The 23,662-nt window shown below is 47.8% G+C and overlaps 1 protein-coding gene across 5 annotated transcripts in view; it reads right to left on the minus strand.

The window, feature by feature from the left end:
* Positions 1–884: 884 nt before the first annotated feature.
* Positions 885–23,662, minus strand: part of podxl2 (podocalyxin-like 2) — a 60,944-nt gene continuing 38,166 nt past the window's right edge. For 3 of the 5 annotated variants that reach the window (XM_041192140.1, XM_041192145.1, XM_041192143.1), the window contains 6 exons: positions 22,568–23,187; positions 16,062–16,139; positions 11,298–11,454; positions 7,643–7,704; positions 7,108–7,287; positions 885–1,583 (listed from right to left, as the gene is read on the minus strand). In XM_041192140.1, coding sequence (XP_041048074.1) covers positions 1,377–1,583; positions 7,108–7,287; positions 7,643–7,704; positions 11,298–11,454; positions 16,062–16,139; positions 22,568–23,187 — 1,304 coding nt within the window. In that variant the 3' untranslated portion in view covers positions 885–1,376. Of the gene's footprint in view, positions 1,584–7,082; positions 7,288–7,642; positions 7,705–11,297; positions 11,455–16,061; positions 16,140–22,567; positions 23,188–23,662 lie in introns of all 5 variants that reach the window. The other 2 variants (XM_041192141.1, XM_041192142.1) reach the window with 2 other exon arrangements.

Here is a 23,662-nt window from a genome sequence, read left to right on the forward strand (position 1 = left end):
AGCGGTTCAAGAAGGCAGCTCACCGCCACCTTCTCATGGGCAATTAGGGATGGGCAACTTACAACCTGTGAACGAATAAATAAAAAAAAAAGGTTGACTGGAGCAGCTATGTGATGACTCTTCCTCTAACCCACCCTGGGGGAGAATATCTGGCTTCTGCTCTGGAATTTCCCAGAGTGATGTGCTAAGATTGGGAGATGCCCAAAAAGCCATGTCAAACCAGTCTGTTTCACCAGGCAATGCTGCTCCATCCATCCCACCATTTAAGGCTAAGTCAGATTCATATTTCAGACCATATAAGGCAGTTGCTTACACCATAAAAGCTAAACTTTAATGAACTCTGCAAACTACAGTGCGTTGTTATTTTAAGCCCACTAAATGCTGTTTATTGGCTTCCGTATGTATTCTATCCTACTGGTGTTATAAATCTCTCAGTTATACTACCTCTGTTAAAAGGCAAAGAGGAATCCTGAATCCAATTCAATATGTACGTACTTTATAATCATGCATGGCTCCTGAGGAGATTACTACAATGACTTTGCAGTTTCCTTTTTGTTCTTATGTGGTGAGTATTGTGTTTGCTAAGGAGAGAAATGGAGAATGGGATGATTTCCCATTGTAAGAAAGCACTGCCAACTGAAAACTTTCCCATGGTCGGGTACCACTCAAGGAAGCAGACTGGACCTCTTTGAATACTGCCTGACAATGACTTAAGCCTATCAATTTGTCATGTCACCAATAAACCATTCACCTTGACGGGTTACAATGGGAAAACCCAGGCCAATGTGTCTTAACCTCAACTTCAGTAAAAGTAGTCCCACCTTCCCCACCCCCCACTCCCCCCACCCTCCCCCCCACCACCCCCTCCACCCCCTACCCCCAAACTGATGCTTCATGAATTCTGGCAGTTCCAGCCATCGTTGTAGCCTTTGTATAGACCAGTGATTCACAGCCAGCAATTCTGCACTGTGCATTAGGAAAGAACTGCTCATGATGTTATGCCTAGGAGCCTTACATCTCATTAATGGTCTGGACTCAAACTTGGGCCACAGAAATAAAGGAATCATGTCTTTGATTGACTGTGCCAGCTCATTCTCATATCGAAAGTGAGCAGTTACTAGGTGAACCAGCAACCTTTATTTTCAGATGGTTCTACTCAAGGTATGCACCAAACAATTCCACTGGCCCACTTTTAGTGCACATTTGGTGTTTTTTTTTTGTTTTGTTGAACCACAGACTGATGGTGCCACAAAGCAAAGGGGTATTGTAGCTTTAGAACGCAGCATTAGATCATTCAGCAATGATGCCTCTGTGCAAAGTACAGGGGTCCATCAAAAAATATATCTTCTATACTAAATCGGAAGTGGTGGAGGCGCTTAAAGGTGGGTGTCTTCTTCAAAACTGTCAGGTTCGTCTTTTGATCCTTTGGTGATGAGTGCGTTCCAGCCTCCAGAACATTCCACTGCATCGCCGTTCACACTAGGCTTCTTCTCCTGCATCTCCGACGTGCTGTCTATGGTTATGTCCAAGGTCGGGTTGTCGTGGCATCCATTCTCAACAAAGTGGAGTTCCTCGCCATGGGACTGGTGGGAAGAAAATTAAATAATCAACATAGTAAGAATAAAACTTGAAGCATTCAAAATTAATAGTAAAAATTTCTAAAATATATTTTATATCTTTTTATTCTCTTCTCTCCTAATCCTGTCAGCCTCTCCACTCCTGAAGGTTCTGGCTGCACTGAGGCTAAGTTTTATCTGCACAGACTACCTGCTGGTACCTCAACCCAAGTGACCACTCTTCACCAGCGAGCCAAGAAAGTGAATGTCAGCAGGCCATTTGCTATTCTATGTTAAAGATGCTACATAAATATAAGAAATTGTTGTTGCTTATGTACGTTCAGACTTTGCCGCGCCTTTTTGTCATGATTTAGTAACACTTCTGTGATATGGGGAGGACCACTGTCTTAAAATTAATTTTAACTGCAATTCCTGCTATTCGGTCTTCCCACCACTAGTGGCAGTGTGGGGTCAGTCACTAATCATTTTATTCTACCTCAATGAGCTCAGCTAAAAGAAATAAATAGCTTTTCTTCCGATTAAACAAGAGCAAAGCCATGGGAAAGTTCCTGGTTTATGGAAGTTACCATTACTTCAACAATTTGGAAAGCTAGGGGAAGGGGACTGGCCCAACTTGTAGGGCACAACCAAAGCTAAAAAAGCAACTGAATTAAGGCCAAGTTAAACTGATTAACAGTAATGAAGTGAAAGAAAAACCTTGAGCTGAATTTTACAGGGCAGCGTTTTGATCGCCAGCCCCGGGAGGAAAGTCAGTCTTTTAAAAAGGCCACCGTGCAATACGCTGGGGGGCAGCGTAAACAAACTGAGGGTCACACATTCACCCCCTCAGTGAGAGGAAACCCGCCCTCAGGAGTTACCGGCCAATTTAATTGGCCGGCAGCTCGAGCGGTACCAGCAGCGCCAGAACTCAGTAGTGGACACCGCCAGGACTGCAAGCAGCACCCCTGCACCCCACGCCCACCCCCTTCCCCCATAACCCACCCACGCACCCAACCACCCCTCGGAGAACTTCAATGGATCGCAGAGCCAGGTAGGTCCTGAGCTTTTAGAGTTGGCAGGGATCGGCACCCTAGGAAGAGGGGCAAGGGGGGGTGGGAGGGGGGGGGGGTGGGCGTGGGGGCTGGTTTTGGAGGCCGGAAGTGGGGAGGGGCAGGGGGGGTTGCACTCAATGTGCACAAGCAGGCCCCACCATCCTCCCAAAAGGGGTACCTCCTTTCTTCCTGCAATGTAAATACAAATTATGAGTAGGCCATTCACGCTTCAAGCCTACTCCAACACCTAAGAGGCGGCATTAGCATAGGGGTATTGTCATTGAACTAGTAATACAGAGACCCAGGGTAATGTCCTGGGGACCTAGGTTCAAATCCCACCACGGCAGATGGCGAAATTTGAATTCAATAAATGCCTGGAATTAAAAGTTGAATAACAGCCATGAAACCATTGTTGGAAGTACTATCCCATTCACTAATATCCTTTAGGGAAAGAAATCTGCTGCCATTACTTAGTCTGGCCTATATGTGACTCCAGACCCACAGCAATGTGGTCGACTCTGAAATGGCCCAGCAAGTCAGTCAGTTTTATTAAGTCCTTAAAAGGAATGAAGCCAAACGGACCACCCAGCATTGTCCTAGGCCACCGAAAATGACAACAGCAAACTCAGCCCTGTCAACCCTGCAAAGTCCTCCTTACTAACATCTGGGGGCTGGTGCCAAAATTGGGAGAGCTGTCTCACAGACTAGTCAAGTAACAGCCTGACACAGTCATTCACACGGAATCATACCTTACAGATAATATCCCAGTCATCACCATCCCTGGGTGTGTCCTGTCCCAATGGCAGGCCAGACCCAGCAGAGGTGGCAGCACAGTGGTGTACAGTCCGGAATGTGTCCTCAACATCGACTCCCGACCCCATGAAGTCTCATGCAATCAGGTCAAACGTGGGCAAGGAAACCTCCTGCTGATTACCATATACTGCCACAACCACCCCCCTCAGCTGATGAATCAGTGCTCTTCCATGTTGAACACTTTGGAGGAAGCACTGAGGGTGGAAATGGTGCAGAATGTACTCTGCGTGGGGGATTTCAATGTCCTTCAGCAAAAGTGACTCGGTAGCATCACCACAGACCGAGCTGGCCAAGTCCTAAAGGACGTAGCTGCTAGATTGGGTGTGTGGCAGGTGGTGAGGGAAAAACATACTTGACCTCACCCTCACCAACCTGCCTGCCACAGATGCATCTGTCCGTGACAGTATTGGTAGGAGTGACCACCACACAGTCCTTGTGGAGACGAAGTCCCATCTTCACACTGAGGATACCCTCCACCGTATTGTGTGGCATTACCACCGTGCTAAATGGGATAGATTTTGAAAGTATCTAGAAACTCAAGACTGGACAACCATGAGGCGCTATGGGCCATTAGTAGATTGTACTCGAACACAATCTGTAACCTCATGGCCCGGTATATCCCCCACTCTACCATTACCATCAAGCCTGGGGATCAACCCTGGTTCAATGAAGAGTGCAAGAAGGTATGCCAGGAGCAGCACCAGGCATACCTAAAAATGAAATAACGACCTGGTGAAGCTATAACACAGGACTACTTGCATGTCAAACAGCATAACCATCAAGTGATAAGACAGAGCTCAGCGATTCCACACCAATGAATCAAATCTATGCTCTGCAGTCACCCTACATCCAGTCATGAATGGTGGTGGACAATTAAACAACTCACTGGAGGAGGAGGCTGCACAAATATCCCCATCCTCAATGATGGAGGAGCCCAGCACATCAGTGCAAAGGATAAGGCTGAAGCATTTGCTACAATCTTCAGCCAGAAGTGCCAAGCCGGAGGTCCCCAGCATCATTCAATCAATTTGATTCACTCCACGTGATACTAAGAAGTGGCTGAAGGCACTGGATACTGCAAAGGCTATGGGCCCTGACAATATTCCAGCAATAGTACTGAAGACATGTGCTCCAGAACTTGCTGCGCCCCTAGCCAAACTGTTCCAGTACAACCAGCATCAACTCGGTGTTGTGGAAAATTGCCCCAGGTATGTCCTGTACATAAAAAACAGGACAAATCCAATCCAGCCAATTACCGCCCCATCAGTCTATCATCAGTAAAGTGATTGAAGGGTCATCAACAGTGCTATCAAGCGGCACTTGCTTAGTGATAACCTGCTCAGTGACGCCCAGTTTGGGTTCCGCCAGGGCCACTCAGTTCCTGACCTCATTACAGCCTTGGTTCAAACATGAACAAAAGAGCTGAACTCATGAGTTGAGGTGAGAGTGACTGCCCTTGACCAAGTGCGTTGGTGTTGAGGAGCCCTAGCAAAATTGGAGTGATTCGGAATTAGGGGGAAAGCTTGCCATTGGTTGGAGTCATATCTAGCACAAAGGAAGATGGTTGTGGTTGTTGGGAGGTCAATCATCTCAGTTCCAGGGCATCACTGCAGGACTTCCTCAGGGTATTGTCCTCAGCCCAACCATCAAAAGTGGGGATGCTCACTGAGGATTGCACAGTGTTCTGCACCATTTGCAACTCCTCAGATACTGAAACAGATGCAGCAAGACCCGGACAATATCCAGGTTTGGGCTGACAAGTGGCAAGTAACATTCACGCCACACAAGAGCCAGGGAATGACCATCTCCAACAAGAGAGAATCTAACCATCGCCCTTCGAAATTCAGCAGCATTACCTTCACTGAATCCCCCACTATCAACATCCTGGGGGTTACCATTGACCAGAAACTGCACTGGACCAGCCATATAAATACTGTGGCTACAAGAGCTGGTCAGAGGCTAGGAATCGTGCGACGAGTAACTCACCTCCAGACTCTTAAAGCCTGTCCATCATCTACAAGGCACAGGTCAGCAGTGTGATGGAATACGCTCCACGTGCCTGGACAACTGCAGCTCCAACAACACCCAAGAAGCTTGACACTGTCCAGGACAAAGCAGCCCGCTTGATTGGCACCCTAGCTACAAACATTCACTCCCTCCACCACCAACGCACAGTAGCAGCAGTGTGTGCCATCTACAAGATGCACTGCAGTAACTCACCAAGCCTCCTTAGACAGCACCTGCAAACCCATGACCGCTACCATTTAGAACGACACAGGCAGCAGACACATGGGAACACCACCACCTGGAAATTTCCCTTCAAGTCACTCACCATCCTGACTTGGAAATATATCGCAGTTCCTTCACTGTCACTGAATCAAAATCCTGGAACTCCCTCCCTAACAGCACTGTGGGTGTACCTACACCACTGGACTGCAGCGGTTCAAGAAGGCAGCTCACCATCACCTTCTCAAGGGCAAATAGGGGTGGGCAATAAATGCTGGCCCAGCCAACGAAGCCCACATCTCATAAATGAATAAAAATGAACAAGTTGGTTGAGAAGAGGCCTTCCCACTGTTGCCCACCTTCCCAGTGTATTGTGGCAGTGGAAGGGGATTGAGGACCTTGATTGGGTAATAACTGGGCACTTATGGGTCTCAATAAGCCTAAGGCCAGGCGGGAACTTTACCCACCTCCTATATTATGGGGACTGGGTCAAGGGTGGTGTGGGGGGAGGTTGGTGAGCTAGCCACCTGATATATTTTACGTGCTAATCCCCACTGCCCCGAAAACACGCTCAGCGAGGGGGTGGGGAGGTGGGGGGGCTGTAAAATCCAGCCCCTAGTCTTTATATGGTGCCTTTCACCATGTCACGATGTCCCAGGGTGCTTTACACCCAAGTAAGTACTTTGAAGTGTGGTCACTGTTGTAATGTAAGAACCATGGCAGCCAAATTCTGCACAGCAAGCTCCCACAAACAGCAATGTAATAAATGGCCAGATTCTCTGTGTTTTGGCATTATTTGAAGGATAAACACTGGCCAAGACACCAAGAGAATGGCCTAGCTCTTTAAATAGTACCACAGGACCTTCTGCGTCCACCTGGAGGCATCACCCTAAGTTACATGCTCAAGTCTCTGGAGTGGCGCTTGAACCCACAACCCTCTTTTATTGATACACTAAAAGTGAATATCACTGGCAAGGCTATCATTTGCTGCCCCAGGACATCTCAGGGGGCAGTTAAGAGTCAACCACATTGCTAAGGGTCTGGAGTCACATGTAGGCCAGACAGGGTGTGGACAACAGATTTCCTTCCCTGAAGGACATTCGTGAACCAAAATCCAATAGTTTCATGGCCACTGTTACTGAAGCCAGCTTTTTATTCCAGATTCAAGTAATTAGCTATATTTATATTTCCCAGTTACAACTGTGGGATTTGAACTCATGTCCCTGGATCATTAGTCTCTCCCTCTAGGTTACTAGCCCAGTAACATTACCAATATGCTACGTTCTGAGCATCATCAAGTTTAGGATTTCAAAGCCTGAAGAAGTCTTTTTGAGCTGGTCACCTCAAAGCCTCTTCCCCAAACAAGAGAGAACTTGACTTTCCCCTCAACCTTTCCTCATAGCTTGGATTCGTAGCATCTGCTACCATTTACTACCATGAGGTTTTGGCACAGCGCTGACCATGTTCTTCAACTTTGGAAGCCGTCGCTGCCAGCAGATATAGACAAGGCCCGAGACGATGATCACGGCACAGATTGAACCAATGATAACGAGCACGATGAAGAGCTTCCCGTAATCTCCACGGGGTTGGCTGGGTCTCCCTTGGCAACCTGTGGCAGATGTGACGTTGTGGATACCAATCTGCAAAGAGACCATCATTAGGAACATAGGAACACAATAAATAGGCCAATCAACCCCTCGAGCCTATTCTGCCAGCATATAGAATTACATTGAATGTACAGCACAGTAACAGGCCATTTGGCCCAACTGGTCTATACTGGTGTTTATGTTGTACATGAACCTCCTCCCATCCTTTCTCATCTAACCCTAGGAACATAATCTACTCATTTCTCCTTTTCCGTTCATCTAGTTTTCTCTGAAAAAAGTCTATGTAATTTGCCTCAGCTACTTCCTGCAGTAGCAAGTCCCACAGTCTTGAATTAAGAAATGTCTCTTTATTTCCCTATTGGAGGCAGTTGAGTATGTGAAGCCTTACCTCTTTCAAGTTTTCTTTCACATCTCCTAGCATCGCAAGGACCTCCTTTGCTGGTATTGTACCTGGATTAACAAAATAAGGATGTATTATTTAGAACAAGAATATTATATAGAAGAATCACCTAGATTTTACAGCACAGAAACAGGCCATTCAGCCCAACTGGTCGATGTTGGTGATTATGCTCCACTTGAGCTCTTGAGCTTCTTCCTATCTCTCTTCTGCTTAGACCACCAATATATCTTTTATTCCTTTCTCTTCCCCTGAAATGCAACTATATACAGTTCACCTCCATGTGATAGCAAGTTCCACATTCTCATCACTCTGGTCAGGAAGTTTCTCCTGACTACCTTATCAGATTTATCTTGGCCATTTTATATTTGTGGCCCCTGGTTTTGGACTCTCCGACAAGTGAAGACATTTTCTCTATGTTTGCCCTATCAAACCCCCTTATAATTTTAAAGACCTCCATCAGGTTCCCCACCCCACCCCAACCCCTCAGTCTTAAAGAGTTCCAGCCTGCTCAGCCTTTGCTGATCATTACAACCTTCAGTTCCGATATCAGCCTTATAAATCTTTGCGGCACTTACTCGAGTGCCTCTGCAGCTTTTCTTGTGAGGTAGAGACCATAATGGTGCACAGTACGCCAAGTGGAGACAAGGTTGACAGAGCATTTTGAATTTTCTCCCCGTGTGCCTCCCCTGAGAGTGATGAGGGAGTTGATTTTAAACGATCAGGGGAGAGGGGGAGGTTAGGCTGTGCACAGCATTATTGGATCATGGAATGTTATGCGACAGGGAGTGGTTAAGGGAAAATTTGATACATATTTGAAGTAGTGAAAAACACAGAGAGACAGGGATAAAGTGCAGCAACGGAATTCATTTTGCATTCTCCGGCAAAGAACTGCCAGAGATACGACGGAGCCAATGGCCTCTTCCTGTGCTGTAACTATATATAACCCTTCTCCTGTGAAGCAAACAGGCTCCCAGTCCCTCATTGTTAACTTTGGCGACGTCTGCTGTGATGACTGTCACTCACTTTAAGATCAGTTCAATGGAGTAGGGGTCACGTGATTTGTTCAACCAATGTGTGGCTAGCACGGGGTGGGGGAGAGGGGGGGAATAAATTCTTGGGAGGGGGTTTCCTAGGAAAAAATTGGCTGTCTGGATACAAGCAGCCATGGGAGCTCACGTGTAAATAAAGTTTGTTTTGTTTGACTAAGAAGCTCTCCCAGAGCGTGTTTCTACACCTGCAACCTGACTTTAGCAAGTCTATCTTATTCTTAAATGGTCACTCGAGAGAATTGCTTTAAGCTTCCAATCTCTAGCAGTCAGTCACAAGCCACCCCACAGCCAGTGGGAACGAGTACGATGGTGTAATGGTTAATGCACTGGACCAGCAATCCATTGGTTGGGAGTTCAAATCAAGCTACATCTTGGGAAGTGGGTGTTCCTGGCAAGGCTGGCATTTATTGCCCATCCCTGGTTGTCCTGAGTGATTTTCTAGATCACTTCAGATCCAACCAGGTGTAGATTTGAAGTCACGTATAGACCAGACCTTATTATGACAGCCAGTCTCTATTCTTTGTTATGAACCGGTTAGGGACCATTTACATTTAAGGAGAAATCCGAATACCTCGTTTTACCCCAATAGAACTATGCCACAGGATTCTACTCTCTTTTAACCAAGCACAAACTTTATTGTATGTAGAACAAATTAAACAAAGCAAATGCTAATAAATTAACACTATAGCTTATAACTAGGAATGTTATGTACTCAGGTTTACTTCTGACTTCCCCCAAGCATTCTCTTATATGACACTTCGATCTTAATTACTTACTTCTGTTGGGACCATCCATAAGTGCCACAGTCCTCTGGAGAATTCTCCTCTGCTCCAGCTATTCTCTGAGGTAAAACTTTCATTTCCCATTCCTTGACTGTGGCTGCCTCAGTCCCTTGTTCTGGTTAATTTTCAATACTTCCAAGCTAATCTGCTTGTTGCTTTCTTTGGCACAAGACTCTGTGGAGACCACTGTAGATGCTTCCACTAGCTTCAAACTAGGCAATCTTCCAGCTTCTGTTCCCTCAAAAGATTCAAACTGAGATTAAGCCTCATCCGCTTTCCACACGGTGAATGATGAAGTTAGTTTTTTTATACTCTGCTTACAGTGCAAGTCTATCTAAGTGTCATTCTCTCAGTGAGCTGCATGCTACACACACCCGAACCAAGCTGCAACTAACTTTTCCAGCAAACACCCTGATAAATTGAAACCTGAGAACCTTCCTAAGCTCCACCCACATCCATGACAATGTAGCCTACTCTGGGCTGCCCTCAAACTGATCTTTAGATTAATTATACCTCATTTACAATTTCTTCTTTGATCTGGTGAAGTAAATGGGTTTTACAATTGTTTAGGGTTTACTGAATGCTTTCAAACTAATTAAGCTCTACCTTGCAAAACAAAAACATCTTTCTGAACAGCTCTTCTTGCAAGTTTTGCAGACATCAAGTCTCCAGCTCTTTAGCTAAGTAAGCCCACCTGCTGCATACAGCTTTATCTCTTCTACTCTGTTTTTATTAAACAAACATGGGTCACCTTTTGAACTGCCATTTCTTGAGTTGTTTTGGCAATCTCTAAAGCCCAGCGCTTTAACTAACTTACCTTTAGTCTTCCTAGAACTAAAAATGACATCTACAATATTAACATGAACCATTAACCAGATATTCACAACACCTTGAAGAACCAGTTGAGTTTTTACGATAATTCACTAGCTTTATGATCACTTTTACTCCTGTCAGATTTTAACAATGTTAACAGATCCTTCAAAAAAGAATTCTAGGATCCGCCAAAGGTTAATCGGTTCTTCCTTGGGCCATACTCAATCTGTGTACCAAGTTTCATTGAGATCTATCCACTGGTTTTTGAGATATGTTGTTCACAGACAAACAGAGTAACGGGATGAAAATATTAACTCCACCCAACTTCACTGGTGAAGGTAATAAGCGGAAATGTCAAAGAAATTATTTAAAAAACACACAATTTTTTTTTTTTTATAAATGTCCCGATCATTTTTCTCCCAGGGTTTTGCTCACAACTGTACACCCTCGACATCAATCTTCAACTCCAGGAGACTCCAAGGCAACCCTGAAGGGTTGGCAATCTTGGGGGAAGCTGGTGGTTCCAGGGTGAGGGATTGCAGATACACTGCAGGATGAACTGGGGAAGCTGGAGCTGTCCTCCTTACAACAGAGGAGATTTGACAGGGAATGTTCAAAATCGTGAATATTTTACGTAAAGTAAATAAACAAAGAGTTTCCAATGGCTGAAGGGTCAGTGGCCAGAGGACACAGATTTAAGGTGCTTGGCAAAAGAAGCAGCAGTGACATGAGGGAAATCTATTTTGTAAAATGAGCGGTTAGGATTTGGAACGCGCTGCCTGATAGGCTGGAGGATACGATTCAATCGTAGCTTTCAAAAGGGAATTGGCCAAATATTTGAAGATGGAAAGAGCTAAGCAGGGAGGGGGACAGGATTGCTGAACCTCAAAAGGGTTGACACAGGCTCGATGGGCTGAACGGCCTTCTCCTGGGTTGTACCCTCCTATGATTCTCCTGCGCCAGCAATCAATGGGGTTGGGAACGTCACTGGACAATCACCTCGATCACTTGCCAGCATCATCAGGAGGTGTTTATCGTCCTCGCTGGGTTTGCTTAGAGCCATCAGCCATGAATCAGTGGGAGTGCTCAGTTTCCTGGAGAAAGACTCTGCCACCAGTTTCAGCAGTTTTAATCCTTTGAGAGAGCGAAACACTTCCTGAAATACACATTTAAAAAAAAAACAGAGGAAAATCAGTTTCGATCTGCAGTCTCCTTGGGCAAAGTTGCATTGATATAGCACCTTTAACATAGAAAAACATCCAAAGGGGACATCACAAAGCCAAGGGAGAATGGACGCCAATGTTTAAAAAGAAAGAAAAATCAAGGAAGACTTGCATTTATGTAGCATTTATATTTTCACCACCACTGCACATCTCAAAGAAATACCTCATCCAAAAGATAGCACCTTTGACACCCTCAATGCTGCACCAGCCTTGACTTTGGTACTCAAGTTCTGGAGAGGGGCTTGGGTCCAGAACTTGGTGACTCAGAGCCAAGAACAGCTGATACAGGCAAGGAAGAGCGACAAGGACTAGAGAGCAGATTCTCAGTCAAAGAGGTGAGTTCTAAACGAGGAATGGAAGCTGGAGAGATGGAGGGGTTTAGGGAATTTAAGAGTTGGGGTGTAGACGCTTGAAGGAAGATTCGCCAATGGAGGGTGGTGAGGAGGATGTGCAAGAGGCTGCAGTCAGAGGCACAGAGAGCTTTTTTTTTAAATTCATTCAAAGGATGTGGGCTTTGCAGGCTAGGCCAGCATTTATTGCCCTTGAGAAGGCGGTGGTGAGCTGCCTTCTTGAACCAAATGGTGTAGTTTGTGGGAGTTATGGGTGTAGTTACAAGAAGTGAAGTGAGAAGAGAGATTTAAATGCAAGGAAAAGAATTTGAAATGGGAGGTGTTCAAGAATGAGGAGGCAATGCAGGGTAATAAGAACAGGCAGGATGAATGATAGTGTGAGTATTAACATGGAAGTGGAAACCACAAAAAGTGCCTTATGTGGGTCAGTGTCTAATTTTGATAAATAACATCCCTGTGAAATGCTTTGGGATTATTTAGTACGTTAAAGGCATTATATAGCTATATGCTGTTGTTGTTATTCTTGTGTATCCAGGTTGCAGTACTGCTGAAGACCTGCTGGTGGCGCTGCGCATCAGCATGGCTGCTAATGCCAAAGACACCCCCCGTGGGTGATTAATGGGACTGCAGCTCTTAACAACAACAACAACAACTTATATTTATAGCGCCCACAGCATAACAAATCATCTAAGACACTTCACGAGACCTTCATAAAATAAAGCAAGACACTGAGCCACATTGGGAGACATTAGATCTTATGACCAAAAGCTTGATCAAAGGGTAGATTTTAAGGCGAGTCTTCTCAGGTAGAGGTGAAGAGGTGTAGCCAGGGCCTGTGAAGGAGTGTTAGGTGTCCCAGGTGAACTTTCAGCCTTGCACCACTCTCCCCCCACCACCCAAAAAATTAACTTTTGAAAATGAATGTTGTGCATTGTATGAATACAAACTCTGCATTTATAATTTTACAGATGTATCTGATGTGAAAAAGGAGACTATTATGATACTGATTGTACATTCTCATCGTTCAACACTTTTCACGGGATACACGTCCTAGAAGGAATGCACGTTATAATGTGTGATATGGCTCACATGATGTAATGCTGTGCATTCCCGCAACCATTACCAGATGATTTTATGCACAATTTACACAATCAACAATCATTACAGAGTTGACTAGATTAAACTACATTCTTTGAGATTATTTGCCGATTTGCAGTTTTGGAATAATCATGTAAATGTACAAATCTGTAAAACTGTCACATGAAAAGGAAGAGAAATATACTATGAAATTGTGGGAAAGACCACAATGTAAATACATGGAAATCGATATATATGTCAGTATGTGTGGAGGTATAATCAGTAGATTTTGACTTTTCATTCCCATTGTTGAAGCCTGTTTGTTTACTTATGTCGTTTCATGAATTAGTTCACTCGGTTTTTCACTGCGTCGCCCCAAATTTTCCACTCTCGGCCACTGCCTCGTTTGCCTCGTGATTGCACCAGGCCTGGGTGGAGGGAAGGAATTCCAAAACTTGGGGCCCAGGCACCTGAAGGTGGGGGTCACCAATGGTGGAGAAATTAAAATTGGGGGGATGCACAAGGGGCCAGAATTAGAGGAGTGCAGAATATCCCACAGAGCTGTGTGGGGCTGGACGAGATTATGGAGGTAGGAGGGGTGAGGCCGCGGAGGATGAGAATTTTAAAATTGAGGCTTAACCGGGACCCAATATAGATCAGTGAACAAAGGGGTGATAGGTGAATGGGGTTTAAGACATGGGCAGAAGAGCTTTGGATGACCTCAAGTTTATGGAGGGTAGAATGTGCGCCACCAACCAGGAGTGCATTGGAATAGTCAAGTCTGGAGGTAACAAAGGCATGAATGAGGATTTCTGCAGCAGACGAACGGAGACAGGGGTAAATTAAGTGATATCATGGAGATGGAGAGAGGCACTCTTAGCGATGGTGGGAATATGTGGTCCAATGCTCATCTTGGGGTCAATGGGATAATGGAGTTGAAGCCCAAGATCAGCCACGATCGTACTGAATGGCAGAGCAGGCTCAATGGGCCGTGGGGTCTGCTCCTGCTCCTATTTCTTGTGTTCGGCGGAGTCGGTAGCTGGGGAACAGAATTTGGATCTGCGGTCAAAAAAATGAATTCAGTCTTCCCAAAATTGAACTGGAGAAAATTTCTGCTCCATTCTGGTACTGGATTTTGCTTCAGCAGTCTGATAATTTTACCAACAGTGGAGGAGACGAGAGAGGTAGAGCTGGGTGTCATCTGCGTGCATTGGAAAACTAACGCTGTGCTTTCAAGAGGCAGCGTGGAGATGAGAAATAGGTGGACCGGGGGGGTTGACACAATGAACCTGATAATGACAGTAAAATTGGTAAAAGAATTCAGAGAATGTGAATTCAAACATCAGCGGTGTGTACGCTAACAATGAAGAGTAAATGTTGCTTCAGGGTGCTGCAAGAATAGGGCCTGAGAACGTTCCCTTGGTATGGCCACTAGTTACCACAACAACCATGGCAACCGTTGAGTAAGTCAGGCAGCTGAATTCAACATCTGGTGACATTCAATCGCCGACTTTCAAAATCCTTCCCAAATCCTTTTCTTTGACAGTGTCTTTCACCAGCAACCATATCCACTTCTCCTCATTCAATATTTATCCCTCAAATAATATCACTGAAATATGCGATATAGCATTTTTCACAACCTCAGGACATCCCAATGTGCTTCACAGCCAATGAAGCACTTTTTGGAAACAAAAATAAAAATACCTGGAAAAACTCAGCAGGTCTGGCAGCATCTGCGGAGCGGAACACAGTTAACGTTTCGATTCGGTATGACTCTTCATCAGAACCAAGTAAAAATAGAAAAGAGGTGAAATATAAGCTGGTTTAAGGCGGGGTGGGACAGGTAGAGCTGGATAGAGGGTCAGTGATAGGTGGAGATAGCCAAAAGATGTCATAAACAAAAGGACAAAGAGGTGTTGAAGGTGGTGATATTATCTAAAGAATGTGCTAATTAAGGGTAGAAAGCAGGACAAGCAAGGTACAGATAGCCCTAGTGGGGGTGGGGTGGGGGGAAGGGATCGAAATAGTTTAGAAGGTAGAGATGAAACAATGGATGGAAATACATTTAAAAATAATGGAAATAGGTGGGAAAAGAAAAATTTATATAAATTATTGGAAAAAAGGGGGGATCGGAAAGGGGGTGGAGATGGAGGAGAGAGTTCATGATCTAAAATTGTTGAACTCAATATTACGTCCGGAAGACTGTAAAGTGCCTAGTCGGAAGATGAGGTGCTGTTCCTCCAGTTTGCGTTGAGCTTCACTGGAACAATGCAGCAGGCCAAGGACAGACATATGGGCATTACAGCAGGGTGTCCTCTTTGTCCTTTTGTCTATGACATCTTTTGGTTATCTCCACCTATCACTAGCCCTCTATCCAGCTCTACCACCGCCTCCCACCCCCCTTAAACCAGCTTATATTTCATCTCTTTTCTATTTTTACTTAGTTCTGTTGAAGAGTCATACAGACTTGAAACGTTAACTATGTTCCTCTCCGCAGATGCTGTCAGACCTGCTGAGTTTTTCCAGGTATTTTTATTTTTGTTTTGGATTTCCAGCATCCGCAGTTTTTTGCTTTTATCTGAGTACTTTTTGGATTGTAGTCTGTTTTAACGTGGGTAACATGGCAGCTCATTTGCATAGATCAAACTCCCACTAGTGCCAATGAGACGATGACCAGTGAGCCACTTTAGTGTTGTGCACTGAGGGGTGAACATTGGCCAGGGTTCCAGGGAGAATCCCCTGATTTTCTTCAAAATAGTGGCCTTGGGACCCATTATATGCACCCGAGAGAGCAGACAGGCATCTCATCTGAAAGATGGCACTTCTGACACTTCAGTGCTCCCTCGGTTCTGCACCTGGAGTGTCAAGCTTAGATCTTGCGCTAAGTTTCTGGAGTGGGGCTTGAACCCTTAAAGCCTTCTGACTCAGAGGGGAATACGCTACCTATCGAGCCATGGCTGACCCATTACTCTCAGTAATGCCACACGAGATCCCCTAGTATATTATAGGAAGCCGCTAATTACAGGGAGCTGAGCAGCAATAGGAAAGAAAGGCGCTGGAGTGTTAAATCGATTACATAGAGCAAGAGGTTGTGTTAGATGTTTCATACTCACACATTCAGTGTTTTCAGTCATGTTCAGGATGACGTAACTCTTTCCGGCTAATTTGCTCCAATCTCTGCAGATAACCTGCTGAGGGCAAGCACAAGAACCTTATCAGTTGTAACTGAGTGGGAGAGTGCGCGAGAGCTCTGTATTCACTAGAGGGGCACAGCTTTGAAAAAAAATTGTACAACAGGTCAGAATGTCACTTGACTCATTCCTAGGATGAATGTGAAGCAAGGTTGAGCAGGTTGGGCCTATACCATTGGAATCTAGATGAATGAGAGGTGATCTTATTGAAACATATAAGATCCTGAGGGGGACTTGAAAGGGTGGATACTGGGAGGATGTTTTCACTTACGGGGGAGTCTAGAACTGCAGGACACAGTTTAAAAATAAGAGGTCTTCCTTTTTAAGACAGGGATGAGGGGAAATCTTTTCTCTCAGAGGGTCGTTAGTCTGTGGAATTCTTTTTCCAGGAAGCAGTGGAGGCTGGGTCACTGAATTTATTCAAGGCTGAAACAAAAACAGAATTACCTGGAAAAACTCAGCAGGTCTGGCAGCATCGGCGGAGAAGAAAAGAGTTGACGTTTCGAGTCCTCATGACCCTTCGACAGAACTAGTTCTGTCGAAGGGTCATGAGGACTCGAAACGTCAACTCTTTTCTTCTCCGCCGATGCTGCCAGACCTGCTGAGTTTTTCCAGGTAATTCTGTTTTTGTTTTGGATTTCCAGCATCCGCAGTTTTTTTGTTTTTATCTCTTTATTCAAGGCTGAGTTAGACAGATTTTTGATAGACCGGGGAGTCAAGGGTTACAGGGGTGGCAGACAGGAGAGTGGAACTGAGATCAGCCGTGATCTTATCGAATAACAGAGCAGGCTCGAAGGATCAAAAGGCCTGCTCCTGCTCCTATATCCTTTGTCCCTATGACCAAGGCAAAGTGACACAGCTTCAAGAAACCTTTCAAAAAAAATTAAGGCCATATCAGGATTGACTCGCACCCGGAGGTGGAAAGGGGAGGGAAACAGTTTGTGAGGTGAAAACAGAAAATGCTAGAAGCACTCGTCAGCACCAGCAGCATCTGACAGGGGGAAACAGAGTTAATGTTTCAGGTTGGTGACTTTTCACCAGAACTGGAAGATGTTAGAGGTGCAAAGGTTTGAGCAAGAATGGAAGCAGAGAAAAGGGGAAAAGGGGAAAGGATGTAAAGGAAAGGTCTGGGATGAGCAGGAGGACAGGAGCAATTAAATTACAAAAGGGATGACAGTGCAAGCAAAGCAGCATAAGAGATAGGAGCAGGAGTGGGCTGGTTGCCCCTCCCCACCATCCAAACCCCAACCCCCTCCCTCCACCCACATCCCAACCATCCCCTCCACCCACACCCAGCCACACCCCTCCACCCACACCCCAAACCCCCAGCCACTCACACCCCAACCACCCCCTCCACCCACACCCCTACCCCCTCCCGCCACCCACATCCCTACCCCTCCCCTCCACCCACACCCCAACCCCCCCCACCATTCACACCCCAACCACCCCCTCCACCCACACCCAGCCACACCCCTCCACCCACACCCCAACCCTGCCCACCCACACCCCAACCCCCCACCACCCAAGCCCCAACCCCCTCCCGCCACCCACATCCCAACCACCCCTTCCACCCACACCCCAACCCCCCCCACCATCCACATCCCTACCCCTCCCCTCCACCCACACCCCAACCCCCCCCACCATCCACATCCCTACCCCTCCCCTCCACCCACACCCCAACCCTGCCCACCATCCACACCCCTACCCCTCCCCTCCACCCACACCCAGCCACACCCCTCCACCCACACCCCAACCCCCCCCACCATCCACACCCCTACCCCTCCCCTCCACCCACACCCAGCCACACCCCAACGCCCTCCCTCCACCCACACCCCAAACCCCCCTCCACCCACACCCCAACCCCCTCCCTCCATCCACACCCCAAACCTCCCTCCACCCACACCCCAACCCCCCACCATCCACACCCCAAACCCCCCTCCACCCACACCCCAACCCCCCACCATCCACACCCCAAACCCCCCTCCACCCACACCCCAACCACCCCCTCCACCCACACCCCAACCACCCCTCCACCCACACCCCAACCACCCCCTCCACCCATACCCCAACCACCCCCTCCACCCATACCCCATCCACCCATACCCCAACCACCCCCTCCACCCATACCCCAACCACCCCCTCCACCCATACCCCAACCACCCCCTCCACCCACACCCCAACCGCCCCCTCCACCCATACCCCAACCACCCCCTCCACCCATACCCCAACCGCCCCCTCCACCCATACCCCAACCACCCCCTCCACCCATACCCCAACCACCCCCTCCACCCATACCCCAACCACCCCCTCCACCCATACCCCAACCACCCCCTCCACCCATACCCCAACCACCCCCTCCACCCATACCCCATCCACCCATACCCCAACCACCCCCTCCACCCATACCCCAACCACCCCCTCCACCCATACCCCAACCACCCCCTCCACCCATACCCCAACCACCCCCTCCAACCATACCCCAACCACCCCCTCCAACCATACCCCAACCACCCCCTCCACCCACACCCCAACTGCCCCCTCCACCCACACCCCAACCACCCCCTCCACCCACACCCCAACCACCCCCTCCACCCACATCCCTACCCCCCGCCTCCCACATCCCAACCATCCCCACCCACACCCCAACCCCCCCCCGCCTCCCACACCCCAACCACCCCCTCCGCCCACACCCAAACCCCCCTCCACCTACACCCCAATCCTCCCTCCGCCCACACCCCAATCCCCACCCACCCACACCCCAACCCCCTACCATCACGCACATCCCAACCCCACCCACCCACATCCAACTCCCCCCCTCCACCCACACCCCAACCCCCCCTCCACCCACTCTCCAACCCCCCCTCCACCCATACGCCAACCCCACCCACCCACACCCAACCCCCCTCCCACCCACACCCCAACCAACCCTCCACCCACTCCCAAACCCCCCCGCCACCCATACCCCAACCCCACCCATCCACACCCAACCCTCCCCTCCACCCACTCCCCAACCCCCCCACCATCCATACCCCAACCCCACCCACCCACACCCAACCCCTCCTCCACCCACACCCCAACCAACCCTCCACCCACTCCCCAAACCCCCGCCATCCATACCCCAACCCCACCCACCCACACCCAACCCCTCTTCCACCCACACCCCAACCAACCCTCCACCCACTCCCCAACCTCCCACCACCCATACCCAAACCCCACCCACCCACACCCCAACCCCCACCTGCCACCCACACCCCAAACCCCCTCCTGCCACCCACCACCTAACCCGAGTCCCCAGAGAAGTAGCTTTCGTCTCTTGGTTACTAGCCCAGTGACATTTTTGGTAGCCATCACCCCCTCGCAAAACTGGGGCTGTTCTCCTTGGAGCAGAAAAGATTGAGAGGACCTTAGACAGAGGTGTTCAAAACTGCGAATTGTTATGAGAGAATAAATAACAAGAAACTGTTCCCAGTGGCCAGGGGATCGATAGGCAAAGGGCACGGGTTTAAGGTGATTGGTAAAGGAACCAGAGGTGACATGAGGAAACATTTTTTATACAGACAGTTGTTGCGATCTGGAACGTACCACCTGAAAGGGTGATGGAAGCAGATTCAAGAACTTTCAAAAGAGAACTGGATAAAAGCGCGAGAGGAAAAAGAATGCAGGACTGTGTGGAAAGAGAAGGAAGTGAATCTAATTGGATAGCTCTTCCAAAGAGCCAGCACAGACATGATGGGCCAAATGGCCCACCTCTGTGTTGCATGTATGATTGTATAACAGTGAGTTTCCCACGGAGAGAGAGGAGAAAAGAATAAATTCCCTGCTCAAAACAGAAGTGGTATTAAAATGATAAGCGGGTTTGGAGGATGTGACTAAATTGAGAGCTCTTTCAGAGGGGGCAATAATTTGAACGGCCTCCTCCAATACAGCACAACGCTGTGGGGGAAACTTTAAAGCAAAGTTGGGCAGGAGCAGAGGGGTAACTCTTTCGAGTACAAACACATTTCCATCTGTTCCTATTCAGATGAAATTACATTGTTTCATAGTTTGCCATTGTGAGATTTGAACTCTTGATCTTGGGGTTATAAGCCCAGTACCATAACCACTTGGCTATCGTACCAGAACAAGGAGCAGAGGGGGTAGATGCACTGCCGACCAAGATGGGACAATGAGGTTGGTGGGCAGGAGCAAGGTTTCAGGTGAGTTTCAGGACTCGATTGAACAGGAGCCTGGGACAACGCAAGACACTTGAGGGGAACTTCTGCCTCTTCTGCAGAGCACCTTTTGCCCTGGTTTCTGTTCCCGGCAAGTTTGACCTCCTACGAAAGCCACAAGGATTTCCCCGACACAGGCCCGGGGATTTTAATCCCAGTTGGCAGAATCTAGGGTAGCAACAATTAAGTCTCACACTTGGTTTTAACTTCGCTTGCCCACCCCTGGAGAGTTTCTGCCAAGTTTGTGGGTTGCAACCCCATCCCTACCACATGTCTGAAAAGGAGGAATTTCCAGGGCTACGGGAAAAGTGTGTGTTGGGGGGGGGGGTGCGGCTGGTACCTGGGAGAGTGGGGTTTGCAGAGGTGGGACTAGTTGGAGGTGGGACAGCGAAGGTTGAGAGGGGACCTGATAGAGGTGTATAAGATTATGAGGGGCATAGATACAGTGGATAGGAAGACACTTTTTCCATTAGTGGAGGGGTCAATAACTGGGGGGGGGGGGGGCATAGATTTAAGGTAAGAGGTAGGAGGCTAAGAGGGAAGTTGAGGAGAAATGTTTTCACCCAGAGGGTGGAACTCACTGCCTGAAAGGGTGGTTGAGTCAGAAACTCTCGTAACATTTAAGAAGTATTTAGATATTCACTTGCGTTGCCATAGCCTCCAGGGCTGTGTGGACAAGGGCTGGAAAATGGGATGAGTGCAGTCAGATCTTTTGTTGACCGGCACAGGCGGGATGGGCCGAATGGCCTCGTCCCTGTGTTGTAACCGTCTGTGGGTCTAACTGGATGACCCTTTTAAAGAGCTGGGACTGGCGCCATGGGCTGAACGGCCTCCTCTTGTTCGGCACAGTTCTATCATTCAATCCGGTGGACAGGCAGCTTCGAGCGCATCGCTAGCCAACCTGAAGAGGTGGTCGGGCTGAAAAGCCAGCACAAGATTAACCTCCCCGTCAACATAGCAGAACGGATGGTAGTAACCATGGCAACAGCCTCAGCCTCCACTGCCCTGGAGCAAGTACCGCAGCAGGTGGTAGTGGGTGGGGATCTTAAATGAAGTAGGATTTTGAAAAAAAAAAAGGTAAGTAATTAAATCGCGGTCCCGCAACCCGTAAGCAGGACCTCATCGTGACAGAAGCAAATCAAAACGATGCCATCACGTCTCCGATAAGAGGGGGGGAGGTCAACTCAGAAAATTGGCCACCTCCGAAAGGCATCAAGTCCCAGCCGTGTTCAGACGATACAGCGGCCGGCTTTGATTATTGTTGTGAGAGCCTGCAACACACAGAGAGAGAGAGAGAGAGAGAGAGAGAGAAAAAAAAACCCACAAAGACAAACGCTGACGGCTCAGGAGGACATTCACTGTATCTGTGGTCCAGTCATAAATAGATCTTTCAGGAAACGAAGGCCCTGTTCATTAACATGAGTCAGGCAGAGATGTGGCCTGGCATTGCCAACCCTCCAAGATTGCCCTTGAATGGCCAGGAATTGAAGATTAATTTCCAGGGCACTTTCACGATGCTAAAACCTTTGGGAGGGGAAGGGGCGCTTTAAAAAAAGATAGCGATTCTTTTTTTTCCACTTTCTTTGAACTTTTGTTAATTATAAAAGAAATAATTGGAGATTAGGGATAAGAGGACGGTCAAAATTTTGACAGTGAGGCTGACAGTCAAAAATCATCCTTAGAGCAGAGAAGTTTTAGGGAGATTCACTAAGAAAGGGTCCAGAGATGCAGCACTTCAGTTTTGCAAGAGAGAACTGGGGTTATTTTCAGTGGAGCAGAAGTTAAGGGGAGGTTTGGTAGAGGTGTTCAGAATCATGAATAATTTCGGTACAGTCAATAAGGGGAAACTGTTTCCAGTGACAGGAGGCACTGATTTTACCAGAGGCGTAGATTTAAGACGACTGGCAAGAGAATCAGAGTGGGGGGGACTTGAGCAGGAACTTTGTGACGGAGCGACTTGTGATCTGGAACGCGCTGCCTGAAAGGGCAGGGGAAGCAGGTTCAATGGCAACCTTCAAAACGGGAATTGGATAAACACTCCATTGGATAAAAGCAAAGAAGTTGCAGGTCTATGGGGAAAGACCAGGGAGCAGCGGGACTAAATGGATAGCTCTCTCAATGAGCCGGCACAGGTACAATGGGCTGAATGGCCTCCTTCTGTGCTGTAGGATTCTACGATTCAATGAAGTGTGACGGTTCAGCGTTAAAATTCATTACCTGTGTGGTCTCCTGAGGCTCCTCTCTGGCCGCGGTGGGTTTCGTACCACTGGAGTCTTGGGGAATGAACCCGGGCTCCACCATCTTTGATGTCGCTTCCAGTGAATACACGTGGTCCGGATCTGTCATGGTGAAACCCATCCCCTTCCTGCCAGTGATTGGCAGACCTTGAGAGGTGACAGCGTTGCTGCCTGTGCTGGCCGTAGCAACAGCTCCGGTGAGCACCGTGTTCTCCGGGAGGAGCTGAGGCGGCTGTGGCGATGAGTAGGAGGTTGTGGGAAAATCAGAGGCATCGGATTCACCCGCCGAGCTTGTTCCAGGCGGCAAAGCATCCAGTCCATCCCGTCGATCGCCAGAGTCAGATCCCGTTGTCGTGGCGATGTCATCCAAAACCCCAAGGGTCTCCCCACGTGGGCTGACTGTAGCCAAAGTGGTTCTCGTGAACGTGGCACTTGTCGGTGACGTGGCTGGCACTGCCTGCTCTTCCCCCCGGCTTAATGGCCTGGACTCGGTGCCTGGGGAATCCCATGCCTGTGGCAAGGAGGCGAATGCACCTGATTCACTGGTTACAGTAACGGACCACGGAGCTGACGGCACCAAAGGAGCAGGAGAATTGGCGTCTGCAACGAGAGGTTAGACAACACTTACATTGATTCTCGTAGAGGAGAAGGGGGCCTTGCAGCCTGTCAAGCTAATGCCAGCTCTTTGAAAGAGCTATCCAATTAGTCCCAGCTTCCTGGATTTTCCCCATTACCCCGCAAATAAGTCCTCTTCAAGTACTTATCCTTTTGGAACTTCCTATGGAATCTGATTCCATCACCCTGTCCATTGTGTTCCAGATCATAATAACTCTGTGTGAAATAATTTCTCCTCAACTCACATTGAGATACACATTTATATACATAATATTTATATGTATATATAGAAAGATGAGCATTTATTTCTAAAGCACCTTCCATGAACTCCAGGTGTTCCGAAGTGCTTTACAGCCAATGAAATGCTTTTGAAGTTCATTCACCGCTGTAATGCCAGGAACACGGCAATCAATTTGTGAACAGCAAGCTCCCACAAACAGCAGTGTGCTAATGACCAGGC

This window comes from Carcharodon carcharias, chromosome 7 (assembly GCF_017639515.1).
Source record: "Carcharodon carcharias isolate sCarCar2 chromosome 7, sCarCar2.pri, whole genome shotgun sequence".
Classification (NCBI taxonomy): domain Eukaryota; kingdom Metazoa; phylum Chordata; class Chondrichthyes; order Lamniformes; family Lamnidae; genus Carcharodon; species Carcharodon carcharias.